The sequence below is a fragment of the Gopherus evgoodei genome, chromosome 10 (genome assembly GCF_007399415.2).
Source record: "Gopherus evgoodei ecotype Sinaloan lineage chromosome 10, rGopEvg1_v1.p, whole genome shotgun sequence".
In the NCBI taxonomy this organism is placed as follows: domain Eukaryota; kingdom Metazoa; phylum Chordata; order Testudines; family Testudinidae; genus Gopherus; species Gopherus evgoodei.
Window position 1 is genome coordinate 52,183,144 of NC_044331.1, and position 21,659 is coordinate 52,204,802.

General features: G+C 50.5%; 1 protein-coding gene across 5 annotated transcripts in view; it reads left to right on the top strand.

Moving 5' to 3' along the window:
* TFAP4 (transcription factor AP-4) overlaps positions 1-3,251 on the top strand; it is a 41,726-nt gene extending 38,475 nt beyond the window's left edge. For all 5 annotated transcript variants that reach the window (XM_030577148.1, XM_030577149.1, XM_030577150.1 and 2 more), the window contains 2 exons: positions 490-648; positions 1,713-3,251. In XM_030577148.1, coding sequence (XP_030433008.1) covers positions 490-648; positions 1,713-1,907 — 354 coding nt within the window. In that variant the 3' untranslated portion in view covers positions 1,908-3,251. The remainder of the gene's footprint in view (positions 1-489; positions 649-1,712) is intronic.
* The last annotated feature ends 18,408 nt before the right edge of the window (positions 3,252-21,659 follow it).

The following is a 21,659-nucleotide window of genomic DNA, read 5'->3' on the forward strand; positions in this document are numbered from 1 at the left end:
GCCTATCCCTGACATCAGGTTGTAGGTGGTTGAATTGTCCCTGGAGGCATCCAGAGGGCAGTGACCCTGCTCTGGAGTATGACAGAATTGACAGACTGGTGGCATTGCAGTGTCCTCATCTGGTGCAGGCTGGTATAGCCACAGAGCTGGTGGGTGGCAAGCAGTGTGCATGGTTGGAGACTCCAGCTGTGCCATCTGGGGACTTGCCAGAGCTGTTCTCTTGGCTCAATCCACAGAGAGCTTGTGGCTGAGCTCCTACCTGTTGGAGCAGAGGGCGAGGGGTTGGCCGCCCTTGTGAAGAGGGAAGGGGTATGCATGGCAGTCTGTCGACTGAGTGTTTCCTGGGCGTGGAGCTCACATATTGGCTCCATTCCCTTTGTTGGGGTGCTGTGACCTGTGCGTCCTGGAGCTCATGGGCACTGGATTCACCTGCACTGGAGGTGTTGCTGGGCAGCTTCCATACTCAATGACATCTCTTTCTCTCCCCAGCTCCTGCCAGCACACGGTCCCCCAGCACCTACCCATCATCCCACTGTGATTGTACCAGCACCACCTCCTTCCCATCATGTCACCGTGGTAACCATGGGCCCATCCTCCGTAATCAACACAGTCTCTACATCCAGGCAAAACCTGGACACCATTGTTCAGGTACGGGAGAAAATCTGGGAGGGAGGAAGCCAGAAGAACTTGGGAGTACCTGTCAGAAGAAGGGGAGAATTTAGGACAGGGCATCTTCCAAGGCCAGGACTTTCCTTCGTGGGGAGAATTTGAGGGCCCCTGGAGAAATGGTTGGGCTTCTCCCCACAACCCCAACACTGAGTGAACATCAGTGGTTCTTGTGGCTGAGACTCCCATGGGCTCAGGCTTGGAGATGGGATTGCTTAGGAGAGAGCCCTTAGAAGAGCGTCAGATCTTGCTGTTCCCACCCCGGATGTGTGGACAGCATCCCACCTGTGCTGGGTCCTGGGAGAGCAGCGGCGCTTCCGGGAGAGAAGCAGCACCTCCAGTTCTCTTCTACGCTGTGTCGGGAGGTCTGCCCTGAAGTTGGAGGCATGACTGCAGCAGGTGGAGGTATACCTGAGAGCTTTAATCCAGCTGGCCCAAGCAGCATGGGCTTCAGCCCGAGTTAGCTGCTCAAGTACGGTCTGTGCTGCTGCAGCAGCTTCCCTGCTTCAGTAACCGAGCGAGCTAGATCAAAGCTAGCTTGGGTATATGCGCACAAGTTGCGGTCACACCCCATGATTGCAGCATAACTACGTACCCCTGAAGGGTCTGCAAACCCAGCTGTGTGTCCGGTGAGCTACCCATGTGATGCTGATGAGTGCTGGGGGTAAGCTAAGGGCTGCTGTGCACTGTTCAGGCTGGATATCCCAGCCACTCCCTAGCATGGCTCAGTTTTGCAGAGGAGGTGAGAACCAGACTGTTGGCGTGTCTGACCTGGGATGCAGCGTGTCTCCATCCAAGGTACCCAAGGATGGGGCTAGGTCATTGGCGCTGCAAAGCAGATTAGTGGCTAATGTTGTTGGGGACCCAGTCCAGAACTCGCAGGGGAGGAGAGTGATAGCAGCCTCTCTGGAGGAGACCCCTCCAGAGAACACAGGCACCAGGGGATAAACAGGCATAGCTGAGTGGTGCGCTCCTCCCTGTGGGATGTAAGCCCCTGTGGCCAGGGTTCCCTCTCCACTCCTCTCACTGTTCCTTCCCCTTGGCAGGCAATTCAGCACATTGAAGGGACGCAGGAAAAGCAGCTGCAGGAGGAGGAGCAGAGGCGTGCGGTCATCGTGACGCCTGTCCGGGCGTGCCTGGAGCCCTCCAATTCTGACACCGCCTCCGACACAGGGGGGGATGACAGTGACTCCATGGATCAGAGCAAGGAAGATCCCTCAGGGGAGGGGGAGCTGCCCTGACACTCCCCAGCCAGCAGCAGGGAAAGGGGTGGGACTGGGGGAGGGGAATGTCAGAGAATATGCTGAAATTTTTAAAAAATACAATGCGATTTGGGTCTCTTTTATGACCTTTTTCAATACTGTAAATGGGAGCGCTAGAACCAGATACGCTGAAAGTTCATGCTGCAGTTGAAAGCAAACCAGGGGGCGGGAAGGGGGTGCTGTGTCAGTGAACCAGCACTGGGGGAGGGAGGGGGGCTGTTTTTAACTAGAGATGGGCCAAAACTGGAACCCAGGATCTGAACTCAGATGAACTGTTTGGGGGTTCGGGTAACTGGGACCTGGAACCAAATCGCTTGTGGTTTTGTAAAACTCAAACCCAACTTACAGTAATCTTGTAAAACTAGTCCCGGCTTTATCCAGCACTGGTGCGATGGATGGTGCACGGGCACTGGGCTGTTCATGGGCCGGCCTGAGTTCTTGTTTCTTGTTTGTTGGTAGTTTCTCTATTTTAAAAAAAGGAAAAAAAGAAAAAAAATTTAAGGGACACCGTCAACTGAAGTCCCATGGCACAGAACACGTCTCCTGCTCTCAAGCTGACTAGTGGAGGATAGAGAGGAATGTGTTGAGGTTACTTGGCACGTTGGACAATGCTCTGTGTGTGGTCAGTTTCACTACTTCTCCTGCATCACTGGGCACTTCCCTTGGAAGAACCCCCACAAATGGCAACAGGGGTAAGAAAATACTTTTTAAAACAGAAAGATGGGATTGTAAGGCCACTGGAAACATGGGGGGGCGGGGGGGTTGGGGAGCAGGTGTAGTACTTGAAAGGACTCTGAGCTTGCTTAAAAATTGACTGACTAGATTTCAGTTTGGTGTTGCTTTAGATTTTAAAAAAATCCCAACCCTACAAACCCACATCATTTCCGGCCCCGATGGCAGGAGATGCTCAACAAGACAATATCAACTTCACGTTCTTTATTTTTCCTTTGTTTCCTCCTAAAGCACTTAATCCATTTTGTGGGGTCTGCCCCGTCAGAAGAGCTGTTCTGTTCTGTGATTGTGTCGCTTCTGTTTCTTTTTTCTGTTGTGTTTTGGTTTCCTTTCTGCCCTCCCCTGCCCGCTTCCTGTTTGGCTGTAGGTTTAGGCCAGTGTTGTGTAGAGCCTTGTGGGTATTTGGTAGGTTCCTCCCTGACCACAACTGTTTCTCTCTGTTTGTTTTCTTTCATTTTTTGTATTTTTTTTACGATTTTCAGGTCTTTGTGTTCATCGAGAAGCTATTATATTTTGTTAAGAAAGTGAAAAAAAAAAAGGCTTGTGCCTTTGTAAAGAAACAAAATAAAGTTTGTACTTTGTTTTTTAGAATCTCTGCCTAGTGTAAAATCTGTGAGCTATGTAAGCACAGGTGAGGGACATCTGCCTCCCAGAGCGGGCTCCAGTCCCACAGCTGGTGCCTGGAACACCATGGCATCTTCTACACCACTCGTGTCCCACTGCCGGCCCAGAGACTGCACCAGGCCACTCGTTCAACCTTTGCAGAATTTGGCTTGCCCTTACCATGAGCCTCTAGCTTGAATGGCTGTGAAGAAAACCTTTTGAAATGAGAATCAACTAAACTGATAGTATTGTTACCTGAGTCTGCAGCCAGCCTGAAACCCTGGCTCCAGAAGGTGGTGAACTCCCCTTCCACTCGTAATCTAAATGGCATGTTAATGCTAAAGCACAATCATTTTCTGTGCCAGTGATAACTATTCAGTTGCTGATTCAGTTGCAGGTGAGGAGAGCCACAGGCAGGGAACTGGGGGAGAGGAGGAGGAATAGAGAGAACCCAAGGATAAAACTAATGCAGACTGAGTAATACGGCGTTTAAGTACTCCCCAAATAGGTCCAACTCCTTAGCTGCTGTAAATCAGCATCATTCTATTGACTTTAATGGGGCTACATCAGTTTAAACCTACTGAGGATCTGGCCTGTAATACCTGATAGCTAAGCTTTGTTATCTCACAAAGGCCGTGATATTCTATCCCTTAATTTTGTACCAGCTCCCACTGCTGTCAGGGGAACTCTGCTGTGGGTGGATGATAGGAGCTGTTGTAAACGTCATCCTCTCCTGCTCAGGGTTGTGAATCTAAGCCCAGGTCTATGCTAGCAGGGGAGTCGATTTAAGAGATGCAACTTCAGGGTGAATCTTAGGTCGACTTACCTGGCCACGAGGACGGCGGCGAGTCGACTGCTACCGCTCCCCCATCAACTCTGCTTCCACCTCACGAGCTGGAGTTCTGGAGTCAACGGGGAGCGTGATCGGGGATTGATTTTTATTACGTCTACACTAGATGTGATAAATTGACCCCCAATAGATGGATCACTACCAGCCCAATCAGCTGGTAGTGAAGACCTGCCCTTAGCCACTCCCTTGGCCTTGCCTTCACCCTAAGATTTTCTAAAATAGCTGCGTCAAGTGAGCGAGCTGCCTGATTCAAGAGCTCTGTATCTGCACCTCCCTTTCCTGCCCCTGCACTGCTGGGTGCTCAGTGCTCATAGACATCCAGCTTCTCTGTAAGCTGAACTCCTTGAAGATCTTGGTGTCACTCAGGCTTTGTGTGCGGTTGGCAGGTGGGCACAGCCACGTGATTGCTGCTCTCGTGCATGCTCCCACACTCACTCTTGCAGCTACAGCCTTGCCTTTGCCATCCTGTTACTGGAACCTTGGGGGACAACCAAATAAGCTGCATTTCTAAATGCATTAACCCCCGTACTCCACCCCGTGCAGATATTTATGTGAAATGAGTAAGGGTTACAAATAATTCAATCGAAGAACCTCCTCTCTGGGTTTTGCACAGCTGCACATCACTGATGCCTACTGCACACAATAGATAAGCAATAGTAAAGTCCCTAGTGAACTCTCTGGCTCTTTGCCCCCTGTGGGGTTTAGTGGAAGCCCAACTTGGGGTATGCTCTCAGTTTTTGATGGGGAAGAGGGGGAGCAGTGGGTAGGGTGACAGAGGAAGTTTTCAAGTGATCAGCCACCACACTCACCTTGTCTTTGGAAGTTCATTCTGCCAGATGCTCTTGACTGAGAATGCTGTGACTGCCTTTCACGTACTTCAATCTGCATTACCCCAGCCTCTGCATCTGCTGCTTCCGTGGCCCCTTACTTTGAGCAGGGCTCAGCACTGGGGTGCTGTAGAAATCCAGCGACCTGACAGCAGCAACCAGATCAATGTAGTGAGCCCTGTGAATGTGGTGATGGCTTAGTGGGGGTCTGCGAATGGCACTGAGAACAATTGTAGCAAGGCCAAGGTTTCCATCCATAGGGGATGGAGATTCCTGGGCCTCGGGTAGCAAGTCCTGGCAAAGACCAGAGACATCCTAATAGTCCCACACTAGCCCTGACAAATGGCATTCAGCTCCATTGTAGGCCATGGCTGAATCCCACTGGAGCAAGAGCTTGGCTTCAGCCCATCACTCTGAGCCAGGGCACTGCACCATATCTCAGTCTGGGACCTGCTGCAAGGCAGAGACCTGTAGATGTGTCCCTGAGCCAGTGGCTATCTGTCTACAATGCCAAAGGTTTGCAATGTGGTGCACTCAGGCCCAGCCCTTGACTTGCATTGGACAAAGGCTGCTCGGCTGCCTGCCTCCACTTGCCTAGTGGCAGCACACAAACCCACCACATTCAGGCATGTTGCACAGTGTGAGGTGGTCGAAGGTGAGCAGTCCCTGGTCATTGGGTTTGTCCAGGGCTTCGCACTTCAGAAGTCTCCCAGCAAGAGGACCCTACGTCATGGGATATTAATGGGCCCTGTCCAAGCTACCAAAAGTCCTTTATGAACTGCTCTGGTTCTGTTACATGGGAGGCTATTTTCCAGCGAGCTGGGACTCTCCCAGTGAATGAACTTCAGGTCTTAGCTCCTGACTGTCACTTGCTACCAGACTTACAAAGATGAGCGGATGTGGAACACAAGCCAGAATAGGGAAAGAACAGGTTCAAGAATATTTAGATGGTAGATGTATTCAAATCACTAGAGCATGGGAAATCCACCCTAGGAACTAGCTGGAGCACTGTCAGAACCATTGGCTATTGTCTTTGAGAAATCCTGGATGCCCCAGAGGACTGGAGAAGGGCAAACATAGCTCCTATCTTCAAAAAGGAGAACAAAGAGAACCTGAGGAATTAGAGACCAGTCAGCCTGACTTTGATATCTGGAAAGATACTGGAACAAATTGTTAAACAATCAATTTGTAAGTACCTAGAGGATCAGAAGGTGATAACGAACACAATTTGTCAAGAACAAATCATGCCAAACCAGCCTAATTTCCTTCTTGACAGGGTTACTGGCCTAGTGGAAGGGGAGAAAGCTGAAGATGTGATATACCTTGATTATTTGGAGTAAGGCTTTTGGCACAGTCCCATAGGCTGTTCTCATAAGCAAACTAAGGACATATGGTTTAGACCGGGGTGGGCAAACTTTTTGGCCTGAGGGCCAAAAGTGGGATGGCATGGGTTCATCATGTTCAGTTTCCGCAGGGAATGCAGCCACTGCCGCCTCCGCCGTCCGTGTTGCCTTGTAGAATGTGAGGCTACATTAATAACAATGTGGTAACCCTTGACCCTCAGCCGAATGCTAGTTCATTATTTAGCAGTAAGGCATTCCCTGGGAAACAGCTCACCCTCTTCTTCCCTCTGACTCCACCACCTCAACCAAGCTTCACAATCATCATTGCTGTGTACAGTATTAAACTGTTTGTTTAAAACTTTGTGTGTGTGTGTGTATGTGTATATCTATATATATATAATGCCTTTTGTCTGGTTATTTTTTTTTCCCCTGGAACCTAACCCCCACCCCATTTACATTAATTCTTATGGGGAAATTGGTTTCGCTTAACATCGTTTCGCTTAAAGTAGCATTTTTCAGGAACTTAACTACAATGTTAAGCAAGGAGTTACTGGAGTTCCCCTTCTGAAATTAAATGCTATCGTGTTGGGCTCCTTCGGTATTTTCCCTCCCACAAGGATGTTAAATTTAATTAATTATGGTTGCTATTACCCAAGCGGTTCGGCTATATTTACCTCTTGGGCCAGATCCTGTCCTCCATTTAGCACTAAATCAAGAAGTGCCTTTTTCCTTGTGGATTCTAGGACTAGCTGCCCCAAGAAGCAGTCATTAATGGTGTCTAGCAACTTTATCTCAGCATCCCATCCCCAGTCAGTATAGGGACAGTTGAAATCCCCCATTATTATTGAGTTTTCTATTTGTATAGCCTCCTTAATCTCCTGGAGTATTTCACAATTGCCATCATCATCCTGGTCAGGTGGTTGGTAGTATATTCCTACCGCTATACACTTATTATTCAAGCATGGATTTTCTACCCATAGCGATTCTATGGTATAGATTGATACATTTAAGATTCTTACTATATTTGACTCTATGCTTTCTTCCACATATAGTGCTACTCCCCCCCCCACCAGCATGACCTACTCTGCCATTCCTATATCTTTGAACCCTAGTATTACCATGGCCTATTCATTATCATCGTTCTACCAAGTTTCCGTGATGCCTGTTATATCCATATCCTCATTTAATACCAGGCACTCAAGTTCACTCATCTTAGTATTTAGACTCCTAGCATTTGTATACGAACATTTATAAAATGTGTCACTTTTTAGTTGTCTGCCACTATCTGATGTCATTGAATGGGACTCCTTTTCATTTGACTGCTTCTCTTCAGGAGTTGGACCCTTCTATTTGTGCCCTAGAGATCACATGCTACATCTGATTGAGTTAATTGGTGCAGCAAGGTCAGCTATGCAGTCAGTGTGCAGGGAGGTGATTTGGGTTTAAGGTGTTGATGGCTGTGGCCACTAGGGGGTGATCTGGCTGTACTAGGTCATCTGAGCTCTGGGCCTGTAGCTGGGCCCTTATTCTAACTAGGGCATTCTGGATACTTGAAGGCAAATAAACTAGTCCAAACTGGGTGGAGTGAATTCATCCATTAAGTGGGGAGCTGGGAAAACTGCCATATCTGCTCAAAGAGGTGATGGATGGGCCAGAAAGGAGTTCCGTTTGCTGTGTTCTTGATGTCCAGTCCTGGGCTGAATAGCCAGTCCAGTCCGTGGCCACCTGTGTGTGTGTCTGGAAGCAGAATTTCATAGTTTCCATGCGAGCTATTTGTTGAAGTCTCCTGCATGGTCATTACGGCCTCCAAGGCTCGAGAATCAGAGGCACCTCAATGTCAGAGCAGCTCAATTTAGTCTTCTCTGAAGCCTGCAGAACTTCAAAGAGGCTGGGACACTGGGCTGAGCCTGATGTTCTGTGGTTTCTAGAGCCACACCTCATACAGGTGGTTTCAAGGATTTGACTGCAGGATGGGGGTCTCTTCTGTTCCAAGGACAGAAGGGAGTACGAATGATTCTAACTCTGCTTCCCTTCTTTTGTTTCACTTGCTCTGCCTCCTTCATGGTAAACGTGGCCCTGAGCAGCCAGCGAAGTCAGCCCGGTCCATACTGCGTTGGCTGGGCCATCTAGCCAGATCTCAGTGACACAGCGAGGGGAGTCGCTTCGTCTGACATCAGATCACCAGGAATAGGGTTTTGCTGATGACAGACCTTGCACTTATGAGCAAGGGCCAGAGCTGCTCGCTGAGGGTGCACGTTGTTCCAATCAGCTGCCTGGCGCAGCACTGGCAGGCACATGGGGCTGGCCAGACGTGCCTGCTCTCGGGCTCTCCTGGTCGTGCTCAGATAGGAATTCAGACTGCAGATCTTGGTGTCTTCTTGCCTGCCTGGCCTTGCTCCCTCCAAACTGCAGCAGGAGATCCAGCTGGTCTTTCCCAGAGGGCTCTCAGGGATGGGGCAGGAGCTGTAATCCTGCTGCTCCCGGCCTGCTGAGTGCTCAGAGTGGTTGAAGGATTCCTACTCCTCCTTCCCCCCTGCAGCACTCCCACCCCCAAGCCTGTTCCCCTTAGGATAAAGTATCCTCGTCCTGGCAACAGGGAGGCCCCCAGTCACCAACTCTCCCCCTGCTTTCGTGACTGACAGGACTGGAGCCAGTCACACACAAGACACTCCACCCCCTTGTAGAGCATTTGAACCTTTGATTGGCTGTCTGCCCCATTTGCCCACCTCTTTAGGAAGAACAGCCAATCACAGCTGTTGCAGGTGGAGCTTTCTCACCTTCCTCATAGCAACCCAAAGCTCTTCTCACAGGAGGGGATAGGACTGAGGGGTGGGGAGGTGGGGAGCTAATGGTGTTGCCAACACTCCCGGATTGGCCAGGAGTCTCCCAGAATTGGCACTGATCTCCCAGTGGCTATTGAAAGCATTCCTGGAGATTTTAATCGGCCACTAAAAGTCCAGTCGGCGGCACAGTGGGGCTAAAGCAGGCTCCCTACCTGTCCTGGCTCCGCATGGCTCCTGGAAGTGCCAGCATGTCTGGCTCCTAGGCGCAGGGGTGGCCAAGGGGTCTCTGCGTGCTGCCCCCGCCCCAAGCTCCAACTCCGCAGCATCCATTGACTGGGAACTATGACCAATGGGAGCTGTGGTGGGCAGTGCCTGCAGGCTGGGGCAATGCGCAGAGCCGCCTGGCCACCCCAGAGACTAGGAGCTGGACATGCTGGTTGCTTCTGGGAGCCTCTCTGCCAGAGCCCCCCCCCTCCCAGCCCTGAGCCCTCTCCCACACCCAAACTCCCTTCCAGAGCATGCACTCCCTCTCACTTTTCAAACTCCTTGGCCCCAGCCCAGAGCCCCCTCCTGCACCCCAAGCCCCTCGTCTTTGGCCCCACCCCGGAGCCCGCACTCTCAGCCAGAGCCCTCACTGCCCTGAACCCCATCCCCTTGCCCCAGCCCTGAGCCCCCTCTCAGGCCCAAACTCCCTTCCCAGAGCCCTCACCTCCTCCCTGAGAGGGCGGGGGCAAAATTAATTGGTAGGCAGGGGTGTTCAGACAGCATAGGGCAGCCTCCAAAACAACAACAGCTTTTTAAAAAAATCTCATGATTTTTGGGGTTCAGCTCATGATTTCTCAAGGCTGACAATGCTGAGCCTGGTATGTCCTCCCTGGCCCATGGCTGCATTTTCTGCCCTACTTGCAGGCCCATCCCCAGTAGCCATGGCCTCCCCCTGTCCCTGTGTCTGACCCTGCCATTTCCCTTGCTGAGTGCTCTGCTATTTCCCAGGCTTAGCCTCACTTTGTCCTGTGCCCTGTCCTCCTCCAGCCTGTGCTCGCTCTCCCCATGCTCACTGTAATGCCCCCTGCCCTTCCCCCATCTCTCTCCCCTGGGATTGTGGAGAGGAGCCAGGGTCTGGGGAGGGGCCTGTAGGAGTCAAGGGCCAGGGTCTTATAGCTGTTGTGCTGCCCTGCACCCCCGGGAGCTCTGGGTGGGCATAACCTCTCTCCTGCCTGCTGGGCTGAGGGTCAGCAGCCCCCGAGGAACCTCTACTATTGGGGGAGGAGCTACTGGGCTGTAGCTGGTGACCTCGGGAGCCTGCCTCCTTGCTGGTCAGGTTGCTGTTCGTGCAGGGCACCTCGTCACCTTACAGCTCCCTGGGAGGTAGGGGGAGGTGGTGGGTCTTAGCCCCATTTCACACATGGGGAAACTGAGGCACGGGAAGGGGAACTGTGAGGTCGTATGGGGACCCAACCCCATGCTAAATCCCCAGAGCATCCCCAGGCCAGCCATGCTGTGCTATCACTGTGCTGCTGTTGGCAAAGTTTGTGTTTGAATGGGCAGCGAATGGTGCAGCTGGGACTGGCTCTGCAGGGAGGTCACTGAAATATTTGTCACAATTAGCACAGGCTCCCTGTCATCCTGGGAGTGGAGAGCTGTGGGGCTGGCCAGCCCTGGGAAGCCCTGTGACCCTGGAGTGAATGGAGGAGACCTTTAGCGCTCACCAGGGCTCTCTGACCCCTTGCGCTCCTGGGACTAAGTTCCTGGTGCATGCACACAAGTGGGGGGGGGTGATGAGGGGTCTTTAGGGCTCACTGCTGTGTTCTGCCAGCCATTTTCAGACCCCCTCCCCCCCAGGCTCTGTAAATGTCCAGGATTTTCACTTTGCTGCAGCAGGTGGGAAAGGAATGTGGTGAAACCCTGCTTTTTGCTTCTGAAAACAGGCCGAAGGTAGCATTAGATCCTCTACTGGAAGGTGCTGCAGGGAGGCTGGAGCAACTGATCTCCATTTGTATGGGCGTAGCCCTGCGAGGGAGCATCAGGGGCCTGAGTGTGTGGGGTTCTCGGGCCCTCCATGGGGAGTTGGGTGTTCATCAAGGGAGCAGCCAGGGCTCACGGCTACATTTAGGACCAGGTTTTCCTTAGCGCTCAGCACAAAGCAGCATGTGCCCTAAGGACTAGGGGGAGAGGAGCATTGGAGGGGATTCTTCATTGCTCTCTTGGGGAGTGGGGAGGGAGGATGTTTCCTTGGTGTCTCTGGCGGGGAGGGGGGAATGCTCTATTGCTTTGTTTGGCGGGGGCAGAGGGCAGAGGTCTCCAAGGGTCTCTGTGGGGGCTGAGCTCCGTTGCACATTGGGTTCTTAATGCATGTTAAGATTCTGGGCCCAGCGCATCCCGTGGGGTAAATTGGCTCCAGCCGTCCTGCATCTTAGCATAGGCAGGGGACCCCCCCCCCACTCCCATCACTGCTGCCCCTGTGAGTTCTAGCTGGAGCCTGTGCCCGAGGCATGCCTGGTGAGCGGCGTGGGGGGGCCCGGGGCAGGAAGGGGGAGCCATGGTGCGTGCTGCTGGCAGCAGGACCTCAGGGCTATTTTTACTGCACTGGGAGTCTCATGCTCCAAACAGAAGAGTCTCTTTTAGCAGGTGGCACCTTGGACTTCCCCTTCCACATGGAGTGGGGCGGGGAGAGAGGGGGGCTGAATTAACCCTTCCAGGCCTGGCTTCCAGCAGGGGGTTCCCCTCCCTATGTGCTCCAGCTCCCCCTCGCAGCATGATGGGGCAGGGCCTGGAGGAGGTGAACTGTAGCAGCTTTCACCTTCTCTTTCCTCCTCCTCTTCTTCCCCCCTTCTTGTCTCCTGCTCCCCTCCCCTGGCCCTAGTCCCTGCCGTGGTTCATTCTCCCTCCTCTGCCTCATCAATCTCTATTTTCATGGTAGGCCTTGGCACCTGTTGGCTGTGTTCCCCCATTCCACACCCAGCTTGACTCTGCTGAATCGGCGCTTTCTGTAGGTGACTGACAGGAGCCGGTGCTGACTCAGTGAGTGGGGAGCCTGCCAGAGGAGGAGGAGGAGGAGGAGCAGAGGCAGTTGCCATCAGAAAATGTTTCAAATCTCAAGGGCCAGAAAAGCTTCTCAGTTCTCCCCAGGCTGTTGCCCCCATCCCACCTGCCCCCTCAGTGCCAAAAAAATGCTTTAAAGAAGGCCCAGCAGTGAACAGAAAATGCTGGGCTGATGCCTCAGGGACAGATTGCCGCTCAGAGCAGGGCACATTGTGAATCTCTCATTGCACCACGATGGGGCCTGAAGACTCTGCCCCTGAAGACCCTGCCCCTGCTCGGCCCCATATACCCTCCCCTTTGTCCTAGATCCTGACCCCCACTGCTGAGTTTCCCCATACCTGCTCTGCAATCCCACCAGCTCTGGCCTGGTCCCTCTTTGGCCCTGTGCTGAGGTTCCTGGTAGTGATGGTGGTTTTTGTGATCTGGCCCCTGCTCAGCAGGAACTGGACTGGGATCCAGCAAATTCATTTCACAGCAGATACCCTAAATGATCGCTGTCCCTGCACTGGAATCAGAGCAGCACTGTCAGGGTGGAAAGCGCCCTGCCCTGCTGCCCATCCCCAGTGTTCATGTAATTCCCCAGATCTTTCTATCTTCCAATGCAGTATCAGGCCCTGGGCAGGGTGAGTGCAGCAAAGGAAAGGATGGGGGGCAGGTAAATGGGCTTCCTTACCATGACCACATGGGCAATCAAATGCATGTTATTTATGATATAGCAGGATCCTCGCCACGTTTCACAACAGATGGTGAAAGCACAATCGTTTCTGTAGAGCAGGTGGAGCTGTGGCACCTTCTCCTGGCACCTGATCTGTTAGCTAACCATTGGCATTGTAACAGGAGCTGGGTGGGGAAAGGGAAAGCCAGCTTATGGAGGAGTTCACTATCTTGAAATGATTTTGTTCTGATCTGGAACAAAAACCACAAATTTCAAAATTCTCCATGAAAAGGGATGGATCCTGACTCTGTCACAGTCTGCTTGATGGATTACTCCATAGCCATGGACCCTGGAAACTTGGCACCCAGCAACCTTCCAGGCAGACTACAAAGAGGTCACAGTTGTTAGCCAGGTGAGCTGGCAGGATCCCAGGCAGAATCCCAGACCTGCTGGGAAAGCAGGCCTCCATCAAAAACCTGCCAAGTTTCCAGAGGACCTTTGTCACAATCTGACTGATTGTGCGGCACGTTCAGATTTCAACAAATTAGCAAATTCCAATGAAAACTATTTCAACCGGCATTTTTCCAACTTGTTCTCATTTTAATTCTTCTGCCTGGTGTTGGCAGCAGCAACAAGAGCTGGGTTCAATACCTACCGATCCCTCTTAAAACTAACAAACACACTGGATTGAGCCTCCCTGCAGAATTTCTAGAATCATTAAATACCTTCTTTGGGTGCCTTTGTGTCTGAAACAAAAACAATGTATTAGGGGAGATGGGAGCACAGCATCAGCTTGGGAAAACAGCCACAATACAGCAGTATGAATTATAAGTAAACACCCCTCTCCCCATGGCAACTTTGGGTAACTCAGTTCCCCACCCACCAGTGTGAACAATCAGTAAGCAAATGTCCCTCTACATCACTTCCCACCTCTCTGAGGGCTAAGCCCCACTCATTGGGTGGTGAAATGCCACACTTCTGAAGTCACTTGGACACGCCTGTCTCCAGCCCCTTGGGAAATGCTGCCTGGCCCTGTCCTTTGCTCCATCACATAATCTATCTACAGTGATTGCTCCTTCATTAGTAGCTGGATAGGACAAGGCCTCACCAGCGTTCACTCTGCTCTACTGCTGTCCTCTACAGCTTCAGAAAAGATCCTTTTTTGTCCCCATAGAAGAGCATTCTTTCCTTTGTTTCATCTCCCATTCAAGAGTCCTCAGTAGTAGCAAGCCAAAAGCACACAAGACTTTAAAGCAGAGTCCTTCCTAGATGCAAGAAGGAACCAGCTTCCTTCACGTTTCATTTCCACTGTCCAACTAATTCTGAGTTTGTGTCCAGTTCTGGTGACTCCCAAAGTGTCACTGGAGGAATTCTTGGTAGAAAACTTATGCAAATGAAGCTCTTTCTGTAGTAGGCATGCCACACATTCAGTTTGAAACTGGACAGACCTGGTTTTGTAAGGTTTGTCCCCCATCTGATACTGAGACAACACCAGCTGTAGTTTTGTTTGGTGTCAGATGGGGACACCCTAATGGAGAGTGCACCGCTCCACCCCTGCTGGTGTGACTGCCCCCTTTGCAGCATGACCTCCCATGCACTGTGCATGGGAGGGCATGCCACTGGGGACTGGCCCATGCCATTCCCGGAAATACCGGAATGCCCAGTATTCCAGGAACGTGCAAGTGGCCACCCTCATCTGTAGCTGTAGGGACTGAGCACTATCATGAATATTTATGCTAAGGCTCTAGGCACCAGCAAAACAAGCAGGTGCTTGGGGCAGCACATTTGCAGGGGGCAGCATTCGGGTCATCCTTTTTATTTAAACTCACTTCCTCCCCTCTCACAACCCTGCAGAAGCGGAGCCACCATGGGAGCTGAGAACCCACAAGACCCTGGGAGCTGTAGTTCCTTGCCTAGCTCCCTGCCTATAGAGCCAGCCCTGGATCAGGGAAAGAACTACATTTCCCAGCAATCCCTTGGCTGTTATCAACAGGAAAGGGAGGGGTAAGGCACGAGGTAGCTGAGCCACACTGCAGCTTGCTGTGAGTCAAAAGGGGTGTGTCATAAACAGATAGCTAAGGGTTAACGTCTCTTTCACCTGGAAAGAAGTAATCTGAACCACCTGACCAGAGGACCTATCAGGAAACCGGATTTTTTCAACTCTGGGTGGAGGAAAGTTTGTGTCTGAGTTCTTTGTCTGTCTGCCTGCCTCCCTCTCAGCTTTGCTAAGTGATTTCTGTTTCCTGCTTTTTAATCTTCTGTTTCCAAGTTGTGAGTACAGAGATCATAAAAACAATAAGGGTTATTGTTTTTCTTTTGTATTTACATGTTTATAGTTGCTGGAGTGCTTTGATTTGTATTCTTTTTGAATAAGGCTGTTTATTCATATTTCTGTTAAGCAATTGACCCTGTATTTGTCACCTTGATACAGAGAGACCATTTGTACATATTTTTCTTTCTTTTTTATATAAAGCTTTCTTTTTAAGACCTGTTGGAGTTTTTCTTTAGTGAGGAACTCCAGGGAATTGGGTCTGCAGCTCACCAGGGAATTGGTGGGAGGAAGAAGTCAGGGTGTGTTAGATGTACTAGCCGGACTTTGCATTCCCTCTGGGTGAGGGGGGAAGAGAGATTGACTCTTGGTAATTCTGTTCTCCAGGCTGGGAACGGGGAGGGTGGACTCCCTCTGCTTAGATTCACGGAGGTTGCTTCTGTGTATCTCTCCACGAGCACCTGGAGGGGGGGAGGGAAAAGATTTATTTCCCTTTGTTGTGAGACTCAAGGGTTTGGGTCTTGGGGTCCCCAGGGAAGGTTTTCGGGGGGACCACAGTGCCCCAAAACACTCTAATTTTTTGGGTGGTGGCAGCAGTACCAGGTCCAAGCTGGTAACTAAGCTTGGAGGTTTTCATGCTAACCCCCCATATTTTGGACGCTAAGGTCCAAATCTGGGACTAGGTTTTGACATGAGTGGCAGTGGTGAGATAGAATCCAGAAGCCAGTAGGAATATTATATTTTTCTTTTCTCTGCTAGGGGCTTGTTAGCAGAGAGAAACAGTTTGGTTTTAAAAGGGAACCAGAGAGAATTTTTTTTTCCTTCCCTCTCTGGCAGCTGTGGCTTGCATATTAAGCAAGCAACCATTAAAGAGACTATTTCGGGTCTTTTGTCAGACAATAGCCCTCCCATTAGGAGGCAAGTACCAGCACTATATACATGCAAATAAAGTGGTTTTTCAGGTTTACTTTACATTGAAAAAAATTAGCTAGGAAGAAAGGGAAAAAGGCACTGTTGCTAGGCAGACCCCAGGAGGCAACAGAGCCTGCAGTTCAGACAATAAACACCGGAGGGCACCCCCAACACAAGAAAACAGGAACCATGACTTCTAAGGCAAAAATGAAGGCCGAAGAACAAATCAAAGACGTCGAGCACAGGCGAGAGATGGAAAAAAACAAACAGGAACTGGAAAAAAGACAAAAAGAGGTGGAGCTGAAAGAAAAGGAAGAAAGCATCAAACTGGCAGCCTATAAAAGAGAACAGGCAGCCAAAGAGGCAGCCCACAAAAGAAAACTAGAAGAAGAAGAGGTGGCCCACAGACGGAAACAAGAAGAAGCAGACATGGCCCACCGCCGAGAAATGGAAAAACAACAAAAAGAAAGTGAAGAGAACGAAAAACAGAGAAAACATGAACTAGACTTAGCGCAAGCTGGGCTGCATGCACCAGCCAATCCTAACAACCCTTCGCCAATTATGGTTCCACATCACAGGAAATTTCCCACCTACAAGGCAGGTGATGACACTGAGGCCTTCTTGGAAAATTTTGAAAGAGCCTGTCTTGGGTACAGCATCCCTGAAGACCAGTACATGGTAGAATTGAGGCCACAGCTCAGTGGACCTTTAGCAGAGGTGGCAGCTGAAATGCCTAAGGAGCACATGAACGACTATAAACTTTTTCAAACCCAGGCCAGATACAGAATGGGGATAACCCCGGATCATGCCCGTCGGCATTTCAGAACCCAAAAGTAGAAACCAGATGTGTCATTTCCCAAACACGCCTACTACGTTGGGAAAAATTATGAGGCCTGGATATCAGGACACAATGTTAAAACCTTGGAAGAACTGCACCTCCTCATACAAATGGAGCAGTTCTTGGATGGTGTTCCTGAGGACATCACACGGTACATACAAGATGGAAAACCCAGCTGAGGCGGGGGAGATTGGAGCCAGATGGATGGAAGTGGCAGAAAGCAAGAAAGCTACGGTCAAGGGGAACGAATACCCCAGGGGGCACACCGACCATAAACCCTACAACCGAGGACAGCCAAAGACCCCACATACAACCCAAGTAAAGCCACAGACGCCCTATTCTTCCACCTCACCAGTCTCCAGTAACTCACCTCGGCCCAGTGACCCATCAGATGGAAGATGCTTAAGATGCTTTAAGTGTAATGAACTGGGACATATCAAGATCAACTGTCCAAAGAACACCATCTGAGTACAATTCATTACACCACCATCACACCAAAGATCCCCAGGCCCAGATGCCTCTCAAATACCCTTGGAGCGAAGGGAAAATTTGAGAGTGGGCGGAAAGAAGGTTACTGCATGGAGAGACACGGGGGCACAAGTGTCAGCTATCCACCAATCCTTCGTTGACCCCAAATTCATCAACCCAAAGGCCAAAGTTACCATTTACCCCTTCATGTCACAAGCTGTAGACTTGCCTACAGCTGAACTGCCTGTCCAGTACAAAGGCTGGTCAGGAATGTGGACTTTTGCAGTCTATGACAATTATCCTATCCCCATGCTACTGGGGGAAGACTTGGCCAACCAGGTGAAGCGGGCCAAGCGAGTGGGAATGGTTACACGTAGCCAAACCAGGCAAGCTTCCAGACCCATTCCTGTTCCTGAGCCGTCCACAGAGGCCCCGTCTTTGTTACCAGAGACCCAGACAGAGGTAGTGGACCCGGATTCCATGCCAACCACTGAAACAGCCACAGCACCTCCAGTCCCAGGCCTGGAACTGGAACAGCAACCAGCACCAGCAATTGCAACCACATCTTCAAACTCAACGCCAGAGGGCGCCAGCGAGCCAGAACTGGCAGAAGCAACAGACAGCCATACCCAAAAGGCTCAGCCAGAGCCTGAAATAACCTCAGGTGCACCAGCGGCGAGCGGTTCACCAGCAACGGAAACAACCCCATCACCTACATCACTTCCAGAGGCACCAAGCCCAAGTCCACAGTCTGAGGAAGAACTGGTGACCCCAGCCTCAAGGGAACAGTTCCAGACTGAGCAGGAAGCAGATGACAGCCTTCAGAAAGCTTGGGCGGCGGCACGGAGCACCCCACCGCCTCTCAGCTCTTCTAATCAATCCCGGTTTGTTATAGACCAAGGACTTTTATACAAGGAGATTCTTTCTGGTGGACACCGAGAAGAATGGCAGCCGCAAAAACAGTTGGTGGTTCCAACTAAGTACCGGGGGAAGCTCTTAAGCTTAGCCCATGATCATCCCAGTGGCCATGCTGGGGTGAACAGAACCAAGGACCGGTTGGGGAAGTCCTTCCACTGGGAGGGGATGGGCAAGGACGTTGCCAAGTATGTCCGGTCTTGTGAGGTATGCCAAAGAGTGGGAAAGCCTCAAGACCAGGTCAAGGCCCCTCTCCAGCCACTCCCCATAATTGAGGTCCCATTTCAGCGAGTAGCTATGGATATTCTGGGTCCTTTCCCAAAAAAGACACCCAGAGGAAAGCAGTATGTACTGACTTTCGTGGACTTTGCTACCCGATGGCCGGAAGCTGTAGCTCCAGGCAACACCAAGGCTAACACTGTGTGCCTGGCCCTAACAGACACTTTTGCCAGGGTAGGTTGGCCCTCCGACATCCTTACAGATTCAGGATCTAATTTCCTGGCAGGGACCATGCAAAAACTGTGGGAAACTCATGGGGTGAACCATTTGGTTGCCACCCCATACCACCATCAAACCAATGGCCTGGTGGAAAGGTTCAATGGAACTTTGGGGGCCATGATATGTAAATTCGTCAACGAATACTCCAATAATTGGGACCTAGTGTTGCAGCAGTTGCTGTTTGCCTACAGGGCTGTACCACATCCCAGTTTAGGGTTTTCACCGTTTGAACTGGTGTATGGTCACGAGGTTAAGGGGCCATTACAGTTGGTGAAGCAGCAATGGGAGGGGTTTACGCCTTCTCCAGGAACTAACATTCTGGACTTTGTAAGCAACCTACAAAGCACCCTCCGACACTCTTTAGCCCTTTCTAGAGAGAACCTAAAGGATGCTCAGGAAGAGCAAAAGGCCTGGTATGACAAACATACCAGAGAACGTTCCTTCAAGGTAGGAGACCAGGTTATGGTCTTGAAGGCGCAACAGGCCCATAAGGTGGAAGCATCATGGGAAGGGCCATTCACAGTCCAAGAGCGCCTGGGAACTGTGAACTACCTCATAGCATTTCCCAATTTCTCACTAAAGCCCAGAGTGTACCATGTTAATTCTCTCAAGCCTTTCTATTCCAGAGACTTACAGGTTTGTCAGTTTACAGTCCAGGGAGATGATGCTGAGTGGCCTGACGGTGTCTACTACAACGGGAAAAAAGACGGTGGCGGGGAAGAGGTGAACCTCTCAACCACCCTGGAACGTCTGCAGCGGCGACAAATCAAGGAGCTGTGCACTAGCTTCACCCCATTGTTCTCAGCCACCCCAGGACGGACTGAATGGGCATACTACTCCATTGACACAGGTAATGCTCACCCCATTAGAACCCCACCCTACCGGGTGTCTCCTCATGCCCAAGCTGCTATAGAACAGGAGATCCAGAACATGCTACAGATGGGTATAATCCACTCATCTACCAGTACATGGGCATCTCCAGTGGTTCTGGTACCCAAACCAGATGGGGAAATACGCTTTTGCGTGGACTACCGTAAGCTAAATGTGGTAACTCGTCCGGACAACTATCCAATGCCACGCACCGATGAGCTATTGGAGAAGTTGGGACGTGCTCAATTCATCTCTACAATAGACTTAACCAAGGGGTACTGGCAAGTACCGCTAGATGAACCTGCCAAGGAAAGGTCAGCATTCGTCACCCATGCGGGGGTGTATGAATTCAATGTCCTTCCTTTCGGCCTTCGAAATGCACCCGCCACCTTCCAGAGGCTGGTAGATGGTCTACTAGCAGGACTGGGAGAATTTGCAGTTGCCTACCTCGATGATGTGGCCATTTTTTCAGACTCCTGGCCCGAACACCTACTACACCTGGAAAAGGTCTTTGAGCGCATCAGGCAGGCCGGACTAACTGTTAATGCCAAAAAGTGTCAAATAGGCCAAAACAGAGTGACTTACCTGGGGCACCAGGTGGGTCGAGGAACCATAAACCCCCTACAGGCCAAGGTGGATGCTATCCAAAAGTGGCCTGTCCCAAGGTCAAAAAAACAGGTCCAGTCCTTCTTAGGCTTGGCCGGGTACTACAGCCACACTACAGCCAAATCGCTGCCCCACTGACCAACCTGACCAAAAAGACCCAGCCAAATGCAGTTAAGTGGACTGATGAGTGTCAAAAGGCCTTTACCCAGCTTAAGGCGACGCTCGTATCTGACCCTGTACTTAGGGCCCCGGACTTTGACAAGCCATTCCTAGTAACCACGGATGCATCTGAGCGTGGTATAGGAGCAGTTCTCATGCAGGAAGCAACAGATCACAACTTCCATCCTGTCGTGTTTCTCAGCAAGAAACTGTCTGAGAGGGAAACTCACTGGTCAGTCAGTGAAAAGGAATGCTACGCCATTGTGTACGCCCTGAAAAAGCTACGCCCATATGTTTGGGGACGGCAGTTCCAACTACAAACTGACCATGCTGCACTAAAGTGGCTTCATACTGCCAAGGGGAACAACAAGAAACTTCTTCGTTGGAGTTTAGCTCTCCAAGATTTTGATTTTGAAATTCAGCACATCTCAGGAGCTTCTAACAAAGTAGCTGATGCACTCTCCCATGAGAGTTTCCCAGAATTCAGTAGTTAAAAAGTGTTCTTAAAATGTAGAAGTCTGTTAGTTATATACTTAGTGGTATATGTAAAGGTGCATGTGTTGTATTAATCTGTTTATTTTCACGTTCTAGAAGGAAATCGCCGCCAGTGAGCTTCCCCACTGTCTGCAATTTGGGGGGCGTGTCATAAACAGATAGCTAAGGGTTAACATCTCTTTCACCTGGAAAGAAGTAATCTGAACCACCTGACCAGAGGACCAATCAGGAAACCGGATTTTTTCAACTCTGGGTGGAGGAAAGTTTGTATCTGAGTTCTTTGTCTGTCTGCCTGCCTCTCTCTCAGCTTTGAGAAGTGATTTCTGTTTCCTGCTTTTTAATCTTCTGTTTCCAAGTTGTGAGTACAGAGATCATAAAAACAATAAGGGTTATTGTTTTTCTTTTGTATTTACATGTTTATAGTTGCTGGAGTGCTTTGATTTGTATTCTTTTTGAATAAGGCTGTTTATTCATATTTCTGTTAAGCAATTGACCCTGTATTTGTCACCTTGGTACAGAGAGACCATTTGTACGTATTTTTCTTTCTTTTTTATATAAAGCTTTCTTTTTAAGACCTGTTGGAGTTTTTCTTTAGTGAGGAACTCTAGGGAATTGGGTCTGCAGCTCACCAGGGAATTGGTGGGAGGAAGAAGTCAGGGGAAAACCTGTGTGTGTTAGATGTACTAGCCGGACTTTGCATTCCCTCTAGGTGAGGGGGGAAGAGAGATTGACTCTCGGTAATTCTGTTCTCCAGGCTGGGAACGGGGAGGGTGGACTCCCTCTGCTTAGATTCACGGAGGTTGCTTCTGTGTATCTCTCCACGAGCACCTGGAGGTGGGGAAGGGAAAAGATTTATTTCCCTTTGT